Below are 21,618 nucleotides of genomic sequence, written 5' to 3' on the forward strand. Positions count from 1 at the left end.
CACGTTTCTGTTAATGGAGAAAACACAATCAAACAAACAAAAATGATGAATTGAGAAAAGTATTTATGAATCTGTAAACACTGAATCCTGCGTGCGTGCGACCTTTTTGCGACCTTTTGACCTGCGGTCACTTTTCCTCCCATCGCATCAGGACCGCGACACTCCGGAGGACAGCAGAGGACAGAAAAATGTGACTCTCCTGCTAGTCTCCTACACAACCAGTTAATTATGTTTTTGTTCATACCGCATACAGTCTGGCCCGCGCCCGAGACTAGCAGGAGAGTCACATTTTCTGTCCTCACATCGGTATAGGCCGTCTGCACGTTAATTGTACGGAGTGTCGCTTCTCTACCTTTATTTTCTCTGATCGCATACATGTGTGTTACTGTAGCACTGAATTGAATGGTCTGAAAATGCATCGGTGTCAGGCAGTTTTCAGGAGTTTTTCTTCTGTAACAAGATGTATGACAACAAACTGCATCAGGTTTGGGAAAAGTAAGTTAGTATTCTTCATATTCTTGATACGGTTTAAAATACATATTGACGTGTACTTTGCATTTTTTAAGCTTTAATACTCATCATGCATGCTTGCAACAGTGTGCAATGGCATGCATGTTCTGCATGCCATTGATACAGGCCGGGGGATGTGGGACTCTCGGTCACAAACCGTTCAAACCCAAGGGAACGTCCATTATATATCAGCCTTATATGGAAGTCACCACTTGACTTCGATTATTCCGTGGTATCAAAAGCCACAAGTACTTGAGTAGGCCTACCATCACCCAGCCACGGTCAGCTGACATTATTTTAGCAAATTTAAAAATAAATAAAAATACATTTATTATAAATGAAAATGAATCATGATATTATGATTTAAAAAAAAAAAAAAAAAATACAGGAATTATTAGTACTACAGATTTATCATGTAAAATAATAAACAAAGTCGTCATTTTAATAAATCATGACAAACTTATAAAATAATCATGCTACTATGCTAGCCTACAGTGCCATCTAAATAAATTTAAATTAATTCATGAATGATAAATAAATGAAAGTTACCTGAAGAAATTAACAAAAATAAGAACATAAACAAATAATATATTATACTTAGCTGTACAAATAAACGAAAAGGCCTATAAAAAGAAAAAGATAAAGAAAAAATCTGAAATGAATTTAGTGTAGGCCTACTTTTTAATTGTATTAAATTCAAAAAATAAGATAGTGATATTAAATAATAAATAGTAATAATAATATTAGGTCTAGTAATAATAATAAATAATAATGATAATAAAATAATGATTAATATTTATAATAATAATATAATAGTAATAAATAAAAATAACAATAATAGATAATATAAATAAATAATAATAAATAGTAGTAATATAATATTTAAAAATAATATTGATTACAAAAAACAAAACAAAAAACAACAACATTCATCGTGTTTATATCGTGTTATTTTTAATAATATTATCAAACTTATTTCTCCACTGAAAATTGTAAAATAACTGTAAACAATTATAACTAAATATATTATAACTAAATATTAATTGAGTGACAGCCAATCGATCAAAACCCATCATAAACATCCAGGCATCCATTGCCAAGACGGCGTAAGAGGATTAGGTAAACAATAACAGAATAATAACAAAGAACTAGTATTATAATAATAAAGGACGTTCCCTTGGGTTTGAACGGTTTGTTCTCGGTCGGGGTTGTTCATCATCGCCACTTTTCACAACATATCCCGGCAAAATATATTGCGATAATCGATAATGGCGATAATGAGGGAAGCTTAAAACATTTTATTTGACGAAGTTTCTATTTCGAAAAAAAAACCCATGAAAATATCATGTCATGATATTGTTAAATACCGTATTGTATAAATGTAAATGTTAGTCTGTATCTTTTTTTTTTTTTTTTTCAGCCCCCTCCCAAATAAATCCTGGCTATATGCCACTGACCGGTGCAGGTCTTAATATGAGCCGGAGTTGGGCCCTTCTTCCACTAATAAGGCCAAATAAAAAATAAAACATGTTTCACGCCCCTCCCGCTTCCTTTTTGAGGTTTCTTCAATTTTATTTTTATTTTTTGAAATTCAGTTATAACTTTTCAAAAAATATGTCTAGGAAGTAGAGATGCTTTCTATAGCCTTGCTAATATACAAGAAACACTTTTATAAGGTTTTGGGATAGTTTGAGGGGGCCTATCTCTCAGAACAACAAATAAAAAGAGGCCTCCTCCTTTTTCAGGCATTATTGTATATGCTAAAACAGCTCTAATTATGGGTATTTACACCGATTTTGCGATAAAAAATAAAAAATAAAAAGCCCCCTCTTCCTCCTTTTTTTCAAAAACCCGGACGTGAAACATGTTTTTTATTTTACTTGGCCTAATATACTACAACTTTAAGTACAAGTGCTAGTCCTGTAAAAAAAATAGGTGTGTTATAAATAGCTACAGCAGGGGTCCGCAAATAGCGGCGCGCACGCCACTTGTGGTGCGCCGTGGCTTCCCAAGTGGCGCGCGACGCCGTTTAGATTTAAAAAAAAATGAATTTAAAAAAATCAAATCAAATCAAACCCTTTATCTCCAATATTCTACATTTCAACATTAAACAATGCGATTCCCATGTTATCCTTGTAAAGACAGGCTAAAATAGTACAAAATGTTGCACCAAATGACGTCATTGCACCTCAAATTTCAAAAAATCGATAGCTTCAAAGGGGGAACACCCCTCTGACTCCACCCGGTGGTGCTAAATCACCGCGATGGCAGCCATTGAGTGGCACTTTACAGTTTTCTTTTATTTCATGTGGCGCTTCAACAAATCTATTTGAGGAAGCCTGAGCTACAGAAATCTATTAATTAGAAGCATGTACCGGTAATACTAATATAAAGTTATTGTAGTGAAAAGCATATTTCATGGAGTTGGGCCTTTCTTCCATGAAAACCATGATTAAATGTACTTGCAAGACTATTGAGAGAGTGAATGAATTGGCAATAAAATACTGGGTCTAACTCATTTTTTAAATGGAGTTGGTCCCTTCTCCTCTAAGCTACGGTACATGTATTCAATTATCAAGTCGAAAATTTAGGGGACTAATTTGAACTCTTTTTCACCATCAGCACCTTGTGTGAAAAGTCGCAGCAGGTTTCCCACTCAACCAAGAAGATGCGCGAGCCAAGGATCTGGTCGTAACCCCAATGAAGGGGGATATTTGCTTGGTTTCAGCATTGTTGCAGTTACCGGAGCTGCTTTTTTTGTAAGTTGTTTGTCACATCATATTCTATTTATAGCAAGGTCTATTTTGACACAGTATATGTACCGGTAATATATAATTTCAAGGGTATCATAGAAGTCGTTTGTAAATCATGATACTGAAAAGCCATGTTTTGTTCACATTTGCAGGTGGGTCAAATTTTGGTAAATGTACTTCCATAGACATGTCCATGTGTTTATCCATCGTATCTATAAATTTTGCAAGCATTTGAGGGATAGTTGGCAGTCCTTGTTAGCGGCTGGGTCAGATGAGGATCCAAGCTACAAAAATGCTTTTGAATCCAAAACTATCAGCAATTTGTGAATAATATTTATGGTCTTAATTTGAACAAGTTTTTAAGAACCAGAATGTAAAATCATTTTACGGGAACATAGGTAGGAACGGGAATGTGAGCAAACAGTTTTGCAGGGTGGTGTAATATATCCTGGATTGACCTTGTTAACTCTGCATCAGTATTTAATTTTGATCATGACCAATTCTTATTGATCTCAGTATCTGAAGAACTGGTATATACATGTAGTGTAAACAGGTACAGTCAATATTGTATTGTGACTCAAGACATTTGACCATTTCATATTTGCTAGTATAGGTCAGTTGCATGGAAGGTCATTAGTTCCAACCATCCTCCAGAAGACATGCAAATCCATGGAGTACAATACCAATCACCTGTTAAAGTGGTATTGATTCTTTTGTACTCCATGCATTTGCATGTCTTCTGGAGGAAGATTTGAACTAATGACCTTTCGTGCAATCACCATATTAGTCAATTAATTAGTGTGAGGAGTTTTTTTCATGTGCGATAGCTGATGCATCATGCATGCATAACTGCATACACAAGTAGTTGTAATCAAAACAATGTTAGCACTTATAACATATTATGTCTCCTGTTCTAAAACCAGGCCTATAGATCAATGCAAAGCTTGCAAATCAAACCCAAGCCAAAGGAAGAAGCAGAAGATGCACCTGCTGCCACACCTGCCACAGAGGAAGCAAGTTCTGGAAAAGATGAGACTGACACAGGTAGGAAGAGTATGGCTGTCCTACAGCTGAGTATAATTGGCTGCCCACCATCCTGTAATGATCAAATACACTAAGCCAAAAAAAGAAACTTATAATTTTACACAAGGTCTATCTTAAAATCCTGTTCCACACTATTCCACTTACTGTTTGGAAATTGTCATCTGTGTAAGGATCTTATATGCATTCTCGCATATTTCTTGTGATGGGTGCCAATCATTGGGCTGTGAATGTTGTCCAGGAATCTGTTCAATGTCAGTGCATTTTGCTTTTGTGTCAGTTGCACAACTGCTTGGTTACTGACATGTGGTTAGAGTAGAGTATTAAAGTAATCCTTGTGTACTTTTTGTTCATTTTGATGCACAGGATTTTAAGATATGACCTTGTGAAAAAATTTCTTTTTTGGCTTAGTGTATTTGATATGTATAAATTTAGAATTTTGATACCATTGAAATACATTGTATATTTATAACACAAGCAAGGGAACAGAAACTACCAAGGGGTTGCATGCATTGATATCTAGGGGACTGACCCAATGGGCTAGTGAAATTGTCAAGATCTGTACAGTTGTTACATCATGTCATGTCTTACTGTTAGTACATGTGCATTTCAATGCCCTAAGACCCTAACCCCTGGTAGTGAAGTAATGATTAGAAAGACCTCATTATAAAGTATGCAAGGAATTCATCAATATTGTACTGTAATATACATAGAGTTACCAGATTTTAATCTTAAAATGTTAACATTATTTAATGTCTGACCAGTTTACACTAGGCCCAAATGCTTTCTCAAGTTGAATGAACTACTTCCTACTTACTCATTGGCTGCTTAATATGTTCATAAGTGGTGATAGAATAACAGGTGCTTATGAGATTACAGACAAAGGAAGGTATAGTATAAATCAGGAAAGGAGGAGTTCAACAGATGAGGTGACCTACTATCTACCAACTACTACCATCTTCTGGGGACTTTCCATTCAAGGGGTAGCTAACTGGTGAGCAAAATGAACAACTGTGACTATGATGTGGGAACTCCCTGAAAAGACCTCATCACAAGAGAAATAGAGTCATGACTGAATGAGATTGCCAAGCATGGCTATTAAAGTATTGGCATTACTTTTCTACTATATCAACATTTGCTTGATATACATGTTATTCCCTTCCCTTACTATTTGCAGCTGCTGCTACCACTGAAACCACAGCACCTGCTGCAGTGTTTCCAGAGAAGGTACCATACCTGTTGATTGGTGCTGGTACTGCATCATTTGCAGCACTCAGAGCAATAAGGGCTAATGATGCTACAGCAAAGGTAAGACACAGCACCTGCTGCAGTGTTCCCAGAGAAGGTACCATACCTGTTGATTGGTGCCGGTACTGCATCATTTGCAGCACTCAGAGCAATAAGGGCTAATGATGCTACAGCAAAGGTAAAACACAACACCTGCTGCAGTGTTTCCAGAGAAGGTACCATACCTGTTGATTGGTGCCGGTACTGCATCATTTGCAGCACTCAGGGCAATAAGGGCTAATGATGCTACAGCAAAGGTAAGACACAACACCTGCTGCAGTGTTTCCAGAGAAGGTACCATACCTGTTGATTGGTGCCGGTACTGCATCATTTGCAGCACTCAGGGCAATAAGGGCTAATGATGCTACAGCAAAGGTAAAACACAACACCTGCTGCAGTGTTTCCAGAGAAGGTACCATACCTGTTGATTGGTGCTGGTACTGCATCATTTGCAGCACTCAGGGCAATAAGGGCTAATGATGCTACAGCAAAGGTAAGACACAACACCTGCTGCAGTGTTTCCAGAGAAGGTACCATACCTGTTGATTGGTGCTGGTACTGCATCATTTGCAGCACTCAGGGCAATAAGGGCTAATGATGCTACAGCAAAGGTAAGACACAGCACCTGCTGCAGTGTTCCCAGAGAAGGTACCATACCTGTTGATTGGTGCCGGTACTGCATCATTTGCAGCACTCAGGGCAATAAGGGCTAATGATGCTACAGCAAAGGTAAGACACAACACCTGCTGCAGTGTTTCCAGAGAAGGTACCATACCTGTTGATTGGTGCCGGTACTGCATCATTTGCAGCACTCAGGGCAATAAGGGCTAATGATGCTACAGCAAAGGTAAGACACAACACCTGCTGCAGTGTTTCCAGAGAAGGTACCATACCTGTTGATTGGTGCTGGTACTGCATCATTTGCAGCACTCAGGGCAATAAGGGCTAATGATGCTACAGCAAAGGTAAAACACAACACCTGCTGCAGTGTTTCCAGAGAAGGTACCATACCTGTTGATTGGTGCTGGTACTGCATCATTTGCAGCACTCAGGCCAATAAGGGCTAATGATGCTACAGCAAAGGTAAGACACAGCACCTGCTGCAGTGTTTCCAGAGAAGGTACCATACCTGTTGATTGGTGCTGGTACTGCATCATTTGCAGCACTCAGGGCAATAAGGGCTAATGATGCTACAGCAAAGGTAAGACACAGCACCTGCTGCAGTGTTTCCAGAGAAGGTACCATACCTGTTGATTGGTGCTGGTACTGCATCATTTGCAGCACTCAGGGCAATAAGGGCTAATGATGCTACAGCAAAGGTAAGACACAGCACCTGCTGCAGTGTTTCCAGAGAAGGTACCATACCTGTTGATTGGTGCTGGTACTGCATCATTTGCAGCACTCAGAGCAATAAGGGCTAATGATGCTACAGCAAAGGTAAGACACAGCACCTGCTGCAGTGTTTCCAGAGAAGGTACCATACCTGTTGATTGGTGCAGGTACTGCATCATTTGCATCACTCAGGGCAATAAGGGCTAATGATGCTACAGCAAAGGTAAGACACAGCACCTGCTGCAGTGTTTCCAGAGAAGGTACCATACCTGTTGATTGGTGCCGGTACTGCATCATTTGCAGCACTCAGGGCAATAAGGGCTAATGATGCTACAGCAAAGGTAAGACACAACACCTGCTGCAGTGTTTCCAGAGAAGGTACCATACCTGTTGATTGGTGCAGGTACTGCATCATTTGCAGCACTCAGGGCAATAAGGGCTAATGATGCTACAGCAAAGGTAAGACATGCTTCCATATGCATCAGTTTGCAACTGTGTAATGTAGATTTAAACATCTGTTTATTTGTAAGAAAGAAAATAGTATATTTAACTAAATACAAAGAGATTTTGACTTGGCTTTTGTTGTTTACTATGAACAGGTTGTATAATTTTGCATTATGGTGTGCTGTAAACATTATTTGATGTGATACAAACTTTGCAACATATTTCTTATGTAACAACTGATTTTATATACGGGTGCACCGTCAGAAATCACATTACCGGTGCAGCCGGTCAATGTGTGAAAACTACAGTATATAAAATCAGTTGTTATGGAATCCTGTTGTGAAAGCCTGTCTACTTACTTTCTTATGTAAGTCGAACTACATAATACACACTATGGAAGGTATTTGGTAATGTGTATTATTTGTACACATTTCGTCCAGATTCTTAATAGGCCAGATATTATGATTCAAAGAGATTGGGCCCAAAGAGTACCGACTCAAAATGATCCCATGTAACATGGCAAATTTGCCACAATTGGTCTGTTGCTTATTTAGAGCAAATAGTGTACCTTCTGCGTTTATCAGCTAAAGCCTGAGATGGAAAGATAATTGGCATCGTTAAGCGTGAGTGTTACACAAAGGTCTGTTCATGCTGAAGAAGAGAATTAAAAGTTCATACTTTAAATCAAAGTTTGCCGGGTGCATAGCAAAATAATCCTGGCTACACTATTTGCCCTCCATAGTGGAGTCAGTACTCTTTGGTTCTACCTCTTTAGATTCAATTCATACTATTACTTGTCTTGTATTTAATATTTAGTTTCATAGTGTGATACAAAATTGAGTCAACACTTGTCACTGTGATTCATTTTATACAGGTATTGGTTATTGGATTAGAAGATGAAGCACCTTACAAGAGACCACCGCTATCCAAAGACTTGTGGTTTTGTGATGATAAAGAAGCAGTTGCAAACTGGAAATACAAGCAGTGGGATGGACAAGAAAGAAGGTACAAGTATATTCCTAAGCTCTAGTGATTAACCGATCACCCCAGGATTGGTAATTGCCATTGTCGGATCACATGACCATGATGACCAACTAATTGGCCTGATTCAGTTCTGATTCCTGCATTGGTATTATATTGAAGACAATCTTCACCAAGTATAGCTATATGTAAATGCAATAACCCTCTGCCACTAGATGATCGACTTGTTGCATATTAATGGGAGTTTTATGGTTGTAGTTAATTTTCCAGACATATGTATATTTAAATGTTTACAAATATAACACAATCTGAACCACTCACACCAAAGTCGTGTTGAAAGTTGAGTTATATCCATGACCAATTTGCTTAATACTTCTTATTTTTGCCAATGTTAATTTCTATACAACAACTTTGGTGTGTCACAGTTTTATTATGGTTATTTCAAAGAAATTAAAAAGAAACATATTAAATGGAATCACAGTCAATACTTATCCTAATTGTATCTTGGCAGCATTTTCTTTGAACCAGATGCCTTCTACTGCAATCCAGAAGACCTTGCAGATAGAGAGAATGGTGGTGTAGCACTTCTAACTGGACGCAAGGTGAGGTATCCATGCAGTCACATTGTTTTCTATACAGTGGTGGCACCAGGAATATTTTTGGGAGGGGGAATGTCAGGGGGATCCAAAAATGTTTCTAAAATTTGACATATTTACCTGAAAAGGGTAAGATTTTTGCTGATTTCTTTTTAGACTGGGGTAAGCCATGCCTTCACTTGTTGTCACCACTGTGTATATACTTTGAATGCCTTAATTGGTGATAATTGTGCATAACAAATTTATCTTTGGTTACTATAGATAATCATCACAGTGGTTACTTCATTATCAGTGCCTGATGATTAGGTGCTCTGAATAGCTGTTAAGAAACATTTGAAAGCACCTGTGCATTGCCAAAGACAAACAAATATAATGCAAAGTAACTTTTGTAGCACAGATTATAATACACAGCCAATATCAGAATGAAATCAACGATATAACTCATCATGCATCAAAACATGATACACTTTAATATATGTACAAGACCATATCAGAAAATTCTTGATTGGGGGGTGCTAATAAGTGAATGTTTTTACTGATTACCTTCTGTGAAATTTCCCTTCAAAAATGGGCTGATTTTCAATGCAATTTACAGAAAAAAGGCAGATCGGCATGAGGGCTGGTGTTCACCCTACATCCCCTGGCTAGCTATGGGTCTGGTCAGAATGACTGTATTTTATCCTTCAAAAGGAAATTTAAAACTGGCCAAATATTTAAGAAAAAACATTTTCCGCCATCAGCACTGTCAAAATGCTGTTTGTTGACCAATTGATGGCACTCTGCTTCCTCTGGAAGTATTCTATTCTTACTGATCATAAAATAACTTTCTTGCTTGTGTGATGAATAGGTGGTGAAACTGAGTGTGTATAAGCAGATAGCAGTACTAGATGACGGCAGGGAAATAGCTTATGACAAGTGCCTTCTTGCAACAGGTAATATCAAAATAAAGGTACTCTTATACTTTGATCAGCTCATAATCGGCGAGCCTTATAACATTGCGGATTAAGATCAAAATATTTTATTTTGAGAATTACCTTGTGACACCTCGCCAGAAGCATCACAAATTATTAATTCAAGTCCTATACTTTGTTACTTTCTTTAACACACAAAATATAGACCAGATAAATCAACTAATAGTTCTCTTATGGTGGGTCTACTTTTCGGCGTAGTGGTTAAAACCTAACATTTCCCGCCTATTACGAGCTGATCGAACTGTAAAATCCCTAAATACGTATGGAGCAGTAGATCACATTGACACTTATTGGCCAGCCATTTAGTTATCATGAAAATAAGCAGCTTACCATGGAAATGTCATTTGCGTTTACCACAATGTTGTGCTTGTTCAGAAAGTGGAGGTTACCACCCTTTTCATTTTTTCACACAGACATAATTACTTGTGCATGGACCATCTTGGAAGGAATTTAAAAATGTGGCTACATATGCCACAATATTTGAGTATTTCATGACCTAAATTATTAGATGGACAAACTTCATTTAATAATGCACCATGAAATTTAGACTTACATGTGTGTATGTATGTATCTTTGACTTCAAATCTTTGAGATCACATTGAACTACAGGGTTCACAAGTCCTCCAAAGACTTTTTGAATCAAAAAGTTTTTATGAAATTGAAAAATTATATCATATATTGGTATCCTATTTTCTTTTACACAGCTGGCCTGATTTGCAATGTCAGACATTGTTATGTTTTTCAATTGAATGAACACAGCTTTCAACAACTGTACACGATTGTCACACTATGTTGAAATTCCCAGTATAGGTCCATTTAACTCTCACACTGCATGCAGAATTTAATCTTCAGTTTAGAATATTCTGCATGGTTTGTGAGAGTTGTATAGACAAAAATTCAACTTTCAAACTTGCATCTCTTCTTACATAATAAACCTATGTGATCAAACGCAATGATTTGTGACATTATATATTGAATCAGGTGTGTGAACAAATTAAGCTACCAAAAACTGTTATAATTTTTTGTAATTTTGTCAACATCTTTTCAATTTCAACTAAATAGTCATAGGGGGGGGACTTTAGAACTTGTGAACCCTTTATGTATGATGTACATGTCCCAAGGCCCTTCTTGGCCAATTTCACTAAAATAATACTCTAATTTTGTCTTTCACGTCTTGTTTAAACTATATCAAATTCTGCATTCTGTAAATGTGAATGATAATAATTTTTAATACAATCATTCTAAAATACAGAATTTTGGAAATAAATCTTAATACTGGAGCTTACTTTGCGCATTTTTGCTAGGTTGTATCTGGAGACTTCATCAGGCAACTGACCCGCTGGCCTGGTCATGTGATAGATGGCTAGGTATTGTCTTGATGGCCCTGGTCTACCACATGACCAGTCCAGTGGGTCAGTTGCCTGATGAAGTCTGGTGGTTCCAGATGCAATGTAACAAAAAGGAAGTTCCTGTATTAGATTTATTTCCAAAATTAGGTTTACAACTAATGGATGACTAAGAACGTTCACTCCTTCTAAAATATGATAACCAATCCAGTAAGCAGCATTTGAAAATACAGTTCTACTTTCATTCCTCTCAGCTTTCTTGATGCTAATATTTTTCCCTCAATTTTTTCTTTCAGGTGGAGTTCCTAGAAATCTACCGTCAATAGTCAAAGCAGGTGAAGAAGTAGCGAGTAGAACCACTCTCTTCAGAACGGTAAGTTACATGGATCTATAAGTAGAAAAGCCCATCATCATTTTTCTGTGGTAAAATGAATTTGTGAGCAGAATGACTTCATTTAATTTAATGCTACCACTCTGTTTATCCATTGTCACTGATAGGGTTGTAGCATTCAGAGTTATCATTCAAATGTTAGAATTGGGGTTATGCTGAGGGTCATAGGAATGCCATGGTTAAGGTTGTAAGGTTGTAAATAATGTGAGAGAAGAGAGTGGCAATAGACTTGAAATTGGGGTTAAGCTGTGGTTTATATGAATGTCATTATTATGCCGGCATAACTTTTCATCATGCTGCTTGCACGATGAAAGCCAATGTTGCGGATCAGCACCGCTTTGTCAAAATTTGTATCCTGTTCACATACACTGCTCCCGAGATGACAACTTATAGGAATCTGCCACTTCAGGCAAGGCGGTGGAGTGGTCGATATATCGGCTTGCTGCTGGTCACCGCTAGCATATCTGGTGCAACTGCACAGTAAAGCAAAATCATTGACATAGTAGCAATTAAGCGGCAAGCAGCTAGAAAGTATGAAACCAGGTTGTTGGGCTGGCTTAAGGTGAGGAGGAAGTGGTAATAGATCTGTTCAATTACAGGTTGAACAAATATGTTGATAAAACAAGAAATCTTCATTAATTCTTTTGTTTTTAGACGGCTGATTTTAAGGCTCTAGATGAAACAACTCGTAATGCTAAGGCAGTAGCTGTGGTTGGTGGTGGCTTCCTGGGTAGTGAACTTGCCTGTGCACTAGGCAAAAGAGGTATGGATATGACAAATTGGCACCAGAATTACTCTTTTCACTCTTCCATATATCCGTACTGTAACTTTATCCTCATTGTATCTTCAGATAGATCCTATTAAAAATAAATCACAAGGTGTTGATGATTTGCTATAAAAGAAAGGGGCCAAAGAGAAAGTAAGAGGATCTGTTGACACTTTGCATGGATCTGTCATCTGGTGTATCCTTTGTGTAAGAGAATACCAAACAAATCCCAACTCTAATCCTAACCCTAACCCTAATCCTACCCTAACCCTAATTCCTAACCCTAACTCTAATCTTATTAGTATTTCGTGTTCTCTTACACTAAGGATAAACCCGTCATCTTGCTATCAAATTGAGGTTCTCCATGCAAACTTTTTTTGCCCTTTTCTTGAACGCATTAACACAGTGCACCAGAATGCTTTTACAAAGAGTAGATGTTAATTAGAGCATGTATCAAATGAAAGACATAGCAAACATAACCCAACACACACTTTGCAAGTAGAACCTCACTTTGAGATGGCTGTACAAAGGGTCTATAACCATTCAGCATTGTCCACAGATACAGATTTGAGGTATGCAATTACTATTATTACTGCAGTCCAACCGGACTGTTTACCAAGTCCCAAATTCAAAGAATGAATTGAAAGTGGATATTGTTTGCCAGTCTGTTATTGTGTCATGATATGTCATGATTAAGTACAGGTTAAATTGTACTCTTGTTTCAAGAAATCTCTAAAAGTTTCTTTGTTTGTGTCTTGCAGGAAAAGAGACAGGAATGACTGTCAAACAAGTATTCCCAGAATCAGGTATGAACATTTCATTATTTGACAGTCAGTTAGGCTAGGTTTTACAATTTAGGTACGCCACCCACAAAATATGCTTTATTCCATGAGTATGCACAGTGCTCAAAATAATCAGAGGATATATAACAAGAGTGACGTGCCAGATTCTTAAATTGCGACAACTACTAAACACAGGTCAGGAAGTCTGTTAGTGGTGTTATCTATGGGTAGAGCTGTTTCTTGTTATTCCAAAAAGCTCTTATTCATATGTTCATGCATATGGCTGCAGACCTGTGTATATGGACGAGAGCCGGTCCTAAATAACATTAATGCCTGGCTGATCAGCATGACGGGTGCAGGATAGAAAAAAGTAGGAAAATCACATTTTCAAGAATGTTACATCACAGTTGTTGTTATTATTGTGATGAAATACAATGGCCAAATATTAATGGAATTGTTTATGTCTCCCATTATATTAATGGGCCCCTAACTCTTGTTGATACTTTAATATTTTGTGTATACCACAACTTGATTATTCATTGAGGTATCAAAAAATCAGTTTGGCTGTGACTGGTGTTAATTCACAAAGTTACCTTGGTAATAGAAATACATGATATCATTTGAAGAAGACACAGTAAATGTTTTATTTGGATGACTTGTTTTACAGGTAATATGGGGCGCGTCCTACCTGAATACCTCAGTAAATGGACCACAAATAAAGTCAGAAGTGGTAAGTTGTTGGATTGAATGCACACTGCTGTGAAATAGCTTTGTAACATTTAAGTAATTGATAAATTTTCAGAATTGTTCACAATAACTCTGAACCAAAAAATGGTATGTAGATCGAACAGAGATCTTGTGATGTAAAACCCAAATGCTGTAGAATTTTATATATATATGCCTCTAAATGAGGGGTTTTTTTAATGAAAGAGACAAAATCATGGAGTCTACCTTTCATCTATTTCTTCAAAAACACTCATTTAGAGGTGTATATGCTGCCTGTAGTTGCAATTCTATGGTATTTTTGGGAATAGGAATGGAAGCCACATTTGATGTTGATTTAATTTCATGCATCTTGTAAATACAGAAAGAATTTTTTAACAGTGTTGTAATGAAAATATTGTCTACAAGTATGTACAAATACAGTTTGACTTTTGAATAATATTAGAAAATAGAAATATGCCTCTAGGGGTATGTAGCAATAAGAATATTACATTTTTTAGTAATATGTTAAAGCATATTTTAGCACTTATTATGTTATGTGTCAACAAAATGGTATACACAGATAGATCAGTGGAGGGAATTCTACTGTGTATGACAAAAACATACATATTGAAAGCAATGTTTTGTCAGGGTGACTCAAAGATTTTCACATTGTTTTACAGAGGGTGTTGATGTGATTCCTGATGAGTTTGTGACTGCAGCATCATTTGATAAAGAATCAAATCAAGTGAAACTTACACTAAATGATGGAGAAATTGTGAGTACACAAGCCGCATTTGTTTCAGCCATACTTCTAGCAAGACTTTCTTTGCAGCGAGAAAACAGGTCCATAGAAAGTATGTTAAAAAACATCAATAAATTTTGTTTTCATCATGGTTTATTTACTGCCAATAAGTGTTATTATCTGTTCCAACTGTAATTTGTGTAGTGTGTCATCATAGCTTTCTGTGGTATTGATTTACAGATTGATTGATAAAATATGCTGTTTCTAGCCAAGTTAACATGGTATCATTGATTCTTTTTTTCCTATTAAGGTATCAGCTGATCACTTGGTAGTAGCTGTAGGTTTGGAACCTAATGTTGAGCTTGCTCGCCAATCTGGCTTAGAAATTGATGATAAACTCGGAGGCTTCAGAGTTAATGCAGAATTAGAAGCTAGGAAAAATGTTTGGGTGGTAAGTAATAGTGTTATTATCTTATTATTTTATTTTTTAATACATGATTGAAGGTGATTCATCTCTGAGTAAAATAGCATAATTCAAATATTAATAAATCCCTGTGATCCCTTTCGTGACTTTCTGTCCCAGAGTGGATCCGCCATATCTGCTGATGCTACATTTTCACAAGTAGCATACAAGCAAAGAGTGATTGGTATACTTTTTGTACTGCAGGTTAACAGACCTCAGGTTGACTTGTCTTTCTAAACTCATCCCAAAAAGAAAGTATCCAGTTTGATTTTGGTTCATAAGTTAAAGATGGGGTCTTAAATCAAGACCTACCAAAGGTATGTTTACAGATAAATTTATTCCACACAGTTTGATACCTCATTTGTCCAAATCAATGCGGAATTGATGACACAGCGACCTTTTAAACGCAACGACCTCAATTTTAAAAATTGCAGTAATTCCTATTGGTGTGGTTTCCTGCTTCTCAAGATTAGTCATAAAGGTACACAATAACAGAGACGAATGAAGACTGTTTGACTTCACTTCATGTGTTTTATTCAATACAGATACTCCTTTACTCCTTCCTTAATGTTTTGCCCTTCACTCTTCACATCTTCTCCTGCTGCATCAATGACTGCCATACAGCTGCGGTGCATGCTCTCAGTGAGACGTCTGATGCGCCCTTGATCTATCGCTGCCCATAATTGAGTAGCAGGACCAAATCAATAGGAATTATTGTAACTTTTTTTAATGGAGGTGATTGCATTCAAATGGTCACTGTGTCATCAATTCTGCATTGATTTGAACACATGAGGTATCAAACTGTGCGGAATAGATTTATCTGTAACATACTTTTGGTAGGTTTTGATTTAAGGCCACATCTGTGACTTATGGAATAAAATCAAACTGGATACTTTCTTTTTGGGATGAGTTTATATGGAATCAATTAGGCAACCAAAAAAAACCCTGTACTACAGGCTGGACCAACCCAGAATTTGCGTTTTGGAGAATTTTTGTTTTAATTTTGCTAAAATCATGTAAAATCAGCTGGTTTTTTTTGGCTGAAATTTTTAGGAACTATGTTTACAAGTAATCTTCAGATTTTTTCAAAATTTTCAAACCTGCTTGTTTGTCCAAGTCATAGCTGATGCTATTGAGTCAAAAGACTTTAAAAACATATAAATTGTCACTTGTCCATTGAAGTATAATATGTTTGCATTAGTTCCACAGTATTTTCATGGTACAGATATGAATAGTGTTGGCATTGAGACTCAATGTTGACAATTAGATAATTCATAATTAAAAAGACGGAAAGATGAAAAAAATAGTATCAAAATGTATCGGTTGGTCTATTCATTTCAGGCTGGAGATGCTGCATGCTTCTATGACATTAAGCTTGGTAGGCGTCGTGTAGAACATCATGACCATGCTGTTGTAAGTGGCAGACTAGCAGGAGCCAATATGACTGGTGCTGGCAAGCCTTACTGGCATCAATCAATGTTCTGGTGAGTGAAATAAGAGTGAACAACCTATGTTTTGCGTTATAGCTAATCTTTCCCTTTAGATGGCTGAGAAATGAGAAAAGTCATTCTTCAAGCTGGAATTGAACCCATGACCTCCAGTTTATTATATTAAGCTGACACTCTTACCACAGAGGTATAAAATGGTAAACGCATCAATAACTCAGCAGTGATAAGAACATTCGCTTAATAAACGGGCGGTTCTGGCTCAATTCCCGGTCGAGGGATGAATGTTTTAATTTCTCAAACATCTTGAGGGAAAGATTACTTTTTGGCACATTCCAATACCTCAAGTATTAGCTAGGCTGACCCCAGGCACTGGGTCTAATGTATCTTCTTTGTCAATCTATACTATGTGTACTAGACAAGAAAAGAGATTGAAGGTTTTGTATTGGCTTCACATTATTGCAGGTATTTTTTGTTTTATTCAGTTAATGTAGTTGGAGTTTTTATATTTATTTTTTTGCATATTGTGATTGTGCACATACACTTTCTGCATGTCTGAGAAAGTGCCTTGTTTGAGAGTGAACCAGAGAGTTAAAATTGTGAAAATATAAAAAAAGATAAGATTATACAAAACATGAACGTTGGCCAATTATAACTAATATTTTTTTCATTCTTCAGGAGTGATTTAGGTCCCGATGTTGGGTATGAAGCCATTGGTATTGTAGACTCTGCCCTTCCTACTGTAGGAGTATTTGCCTTAGCCACAGAGCAAGATACACCCAAGGCTTCAGTAGAGGCTTCCGGAGAAGGTCTCAGGTCAGAAGCTACAGAGGTAAGAAAAACAAAACCTCCTTTATCTGGCCATGATGGGATCAAGAATTTGCCAGATAAGTGAAAAGTTTGTAAAAGTGAATGATGTGTAATTCTGCATTGAATGACTGAAGTGCTAAAATTGGGACAACAAAAGAATTATTTAATATGGGGGTAATACCACTAACAGATATATAATATATAATATTTGAGTGTTATATGCAGCATAGACATGTCCTTAAAAAATAATTCAGAGCCTTAGTGAGAAATGGTTGATCAAATTTGGAATTTTAACTTTCATTCCTAGTTAAGGTGGAACAAATGGATTATGAGAGGTTTCATTTGGCAAAACAGAATAATGCTTAAAAAAATGCTGTACTTTTCTAACATCAGAAGTAGGTGCATGATGTTAATAGCATGTGTGGGGGCTATACTTCCTCTCACTTTGAGTTGTCTAGTGATATCAATGCTTTTATGTGGTTTTGCTGCAAGCATGCCAACAATTTACCCTTAAACATGTGTATATAGGCTATACGCTCTGTGGGATAAGGTTAGTGCAGACAATTTGTGGCTGGGACCAGTAAAATATGCCTCAGGTGAAAACAAGTATAGACACAGTAAAGACACAATATCCTAATGACAATAATGTCCTAATTATATCATCAAGATAGGAATCACGTCAGGCAGTGTGTGTAGTTGTTTGATGGTGCCTTTGTTTCCTTGCAGACATCAGTAGCATCCACTCCAGCCTCCACAGGTCAACTGGCTAACCCGTCCACAGGTGAAGATTACGGTAAAGGCGTGGTGTTCTACCTTAAAGGCAAAGTTGTTGTAGGTGTGCTCACATGGAATATATTCAACAGAATGCCTATTGCTAGGAAGGTAAGTGCATGTCTTTTTAAAACATTTCAGCTGTAGTTTCTGACTTTTTCATGTTTACATTGGTTTCTTCTGGTGTAATAACTGGTCAATTACATTGGTAAAATGACATTTTTGTTGGAAAATAGCAATTTTTAAGATTCTTTAAATTTGCTGAAAGTTGTGATGATAAAATGATCAGAACATTAAAATTCTAAAAACATTCTTAATATCTGTGCCTAGGTAGAGTATTGTCATGAGCTGTTGTATTAGAAAAAGTTAGAAATGTTATGGTCAAACTAATATTATAACTTTTCCTGGGATGCAAATTTGTGGTGCAGTGATTTAAACAGAAAATATCACTGTAACAAATACCACTGACTGTAGTGTAGTTTTCCTGACCTCGTGTAATAACAACAGATGTCATCAAATGCTGGATGATCAACTGCAGATGACCGGTTATTTTTAGTCATAGTTAATTCATAACCTCATTAATATACGCGAAGCCTGTAATCCAATCAAAAGAAATTGATTGCCTGACCGCGCACTAATTGCGAGGTCATTAATAACTCACAATGACTCCGGACGCGCAACAATGACTTCTGCGTGGCGCGTGCGTGTATAAGCTACAGCGTTATGGCAACGCGCACGCCTATGCGATGCCGTCGCGCTTCTGTCATTGGTAGCTCTTGTTGTCGGCGCGAATGTTATATTCGCCTGGTTGATTTTTTTGTAGGGTAGGTTACAACAATGATTAAAACTGGTTATATTTAACAGCGTTTTATGGCATAAAATAACATAAAATGCCATTTTGATTTGTTCAAAATATTAGATACTGACGGTAATGAATGACAATAATAACTTTGCACCATCTATTTTGAGGTCATTGTGTGAAATTGTCGGGTTTTGTTTTGGGCCTCGGTATTTTTCCTCGGGAGCTACCGCTCCCTCGGAAAAATACCTCAGCCCAAAACAAAACCCTCCGATTTCACACAATGACCTCAAAATAGATGGTGCGCAGTTATTATTGTCTAATTAAACCCTTGCGTTTGCTAATATGGGGAAGGACATGGCCGAACAAGAAACTGCATAAAATGTAAGAACAACATTGTTCTATTTTGATATCATATCCAACCTGTTTACCATATTTGGTTTGTTTTCTTATCTTGTAGATTATCAAAGAAGGCAAAGAATACGATGACTTCAGTGAGTTAGCCAAGCTATTCAGCATTCACTACAAACCAGAGGAACAAGCATCATAAAACTTACTTTACGTCCACAGGACATTAAATCAGATGAGAAATTTTATTATTATAGAGAAATTTAAGAGCAAATATTGTATTTTTTGTGATATGTTGAAGTTCATATGAGAGGAAGATGATGATATAATTGCAGCTATTGTTATGAGACTATTCTTGTAGGTTTGTATTGTTTTTTTGCATGTTTAGATACACATTCCTGTGGAAATGATATTGACTGCTGGGTACACAAAAATGTTATGTGCTTTTTCAAATCAGTCAATTGTACATTGGACTATAAGCATTGTAATTGTAATATGTGTAAGGAAAGCCATGGGCACTGGATATTTCAGACCTGTTCTGAAAATGAGCTGAAAGTCACCAAGGAAGAAAAGGAGATATGGTTCAATTTAAAACAAACGAATTGAGGGAGCAGCCCTGACAAGTGTATCACTTTAAAGCTTATGATCCAGAGAATATGAATCTGGACATAACTCAAAATTAAATTTCAAACTTTCCTCTCATTTATGTGGGAACAGATATCATTTCAGAAATGTAGATACTTATTTAAATCTGATCGCAGTGCATGTAAAGTCTGATTAGAGATTTCAGAAATGTCAAATGCTCTTAGCTTTGTATATAGTGCTCATACTAGTCGAATGTACAAGTGACTGATTTGAAAAAAAAACACTTGCACTTTTTGTGGTCCAAGCAGTTGATGTGCTTATGTAGTTCACACAAAGTCAAATTTATTACCAATTTTGGTTTGAGATCAACCGAGTGCATCGTAATCTACAACAGTGTTACCAAGATGTGCTATATTAGTGGGCAGATGGGTAAAAAGTGCACATGGTCTCTAATTTGACCCACTCTCCAGTTTCTATAACTGTTATAACTGAATAACTGAATTTTGCCTATCCAAGGAGCAACTGTCTGTTTTATAATGGTGCGTGGTCAGTGGCTTGCTACGGCATTGTTGGTCACACGTTACATACAGTTTGTATATCTATTCCTTGCACATTATGGCTTGTGTCACAAATTGGTTAAAACACTTTCTCTTGAGTATAGATAGCATTGTAATCAAGTATATCTTTTCTGATGACTTTTATACTTGCTTAATTTTCTTCTAAAAACCAGTTCTTGATGTTCAGGTTGTTGGAATTCAGTTGCCACCTTGATATCAATTATGTAATTCTGCAGAAAAAATTTATAATTTACCGCGAGTAGAGTCATTCATAAAGAACAAGTCAGCTGGCTGATGTGTATTATTATACTGTTGTGTTTTAGGCAACACTGCAACATTTGGACAAAAATGTCTCAAAGATTTTAAAATCCAATATGGAATGCAATTTTCCCATTCTTTCAACTCAAACTTAATCAAAATAAGCTTGAAATGCTTGAAACTTTCAAAACTTTTGTTTTTATACACATAATGAAATATAATTTAAATTCAGTAAAAAGAACCGTTACCAATATATATGTTTATATAAAATGGAAATAAAAATTATTGGACAATTTCTCTGAGACAACTGAGCACTGCAAAACGAACATATGCACATATTTTTTAGGGCGGTAAGCCCTTATGTGATGTGCTGCAGTGTAATTTAATGTACAATGTGACATGGGTTGACCAAGTCTATAAATGAGTAAAGAGGATTTCACGATGAGAATCCATAACAACCAACAATGCTTCAACAGGTTCACTGTTGGATTGGGGTAATCCTGTTGAAATACATGAAGACATGACCTTAATCTGCCACACAGGGGGTGTTGATTACAAATGGGGTGACTCCCTTTGAAATCTACACTCCCTGTGTGGGAGATTAAAGTCATGTCTCCCATAGGGTGTGTGGATTTCAACTGGATTGAAGGTGTGGCTCTGACTTCATCAGGAAAGTTCAACTATTCTGATTAAGTCGGAGCCATACCTGACAAAAGTTTGTTAAACTTGGCAATCAAGTGCAAAATTGCTGAGACAGTTGCATAGTTCAATGACCCTCCCCGCTCCCTTAATCAATGTTGTATACCAAACGCCTCAATTTTGAAATGCGTGATATGTTTTCTCCAACATTGCTTGGTGGGGGGGGGGACTCAAAATAGACTGGAATCTCTACAATTGAAATAACATATGGTGAACTTCACAAGGACAGTTTTACT

At 36.8% G+C, this 21,618-nt stretch overlaps 1 protein-coding gene across 1 annotated transcript; it reads left to right on the top strand.

Annotated features, from left to right (window-relative positions):
- The first annotated feature begins 380 nt into the window (after window positions 1-380).
- On the top strand, window positions 381-21,190 carry LOC140161376 (apoptosis-inducing factor 1, mitochondrial-like). The gene is made up of 17 exons (XM_072184885.1): window positions 381-495; window positions 3,133-3,269; window positions 4,187-4,307; window positions 5,482-5,612; window positions 8,242-8,372; window positions 8,860-8,950; window positions 9,792-9,876; window positions 11,558-11,634; window positions 12,307-12,415; window positions 13,180-13,224; window positions 13,868-13,930; window positions 14,586-14,680; window positions 14,958-15,098; window positions 16,452-16,594; window positions 17,234-17,387; window positions 18,092-18,247; window positions 19,396-21,190. The coding sequence occupies exons 1-17, from the start codon at window positions 414-416 to the stop codon at window positions 19,483-19,485; spliced, it is 1,851 nt and encodes a 616-aa protein (XP_072040986.1). The 5' UTR covers window positions 381-413; the 3' UTR covers window positions 19,486-21,190.
- Window positions 21,191-21,618: the final 428 nt, after the last annotated feature.

The sequence above is a fragment of the Amphiura filiformis genome, chromosome 9 (genome assembly GCF_039555335.1).
Source record: "Amphiura filiformis chromosome 9, Afil_fr2py, whole genome shotgun sequence".
Lineage (NCBI taxonomy): Eukaryota > Metazoa > Echinodermata > Ophiuroidea > Amphilepidida > Amphiuridae > Amphiura > Amphiura filiformis.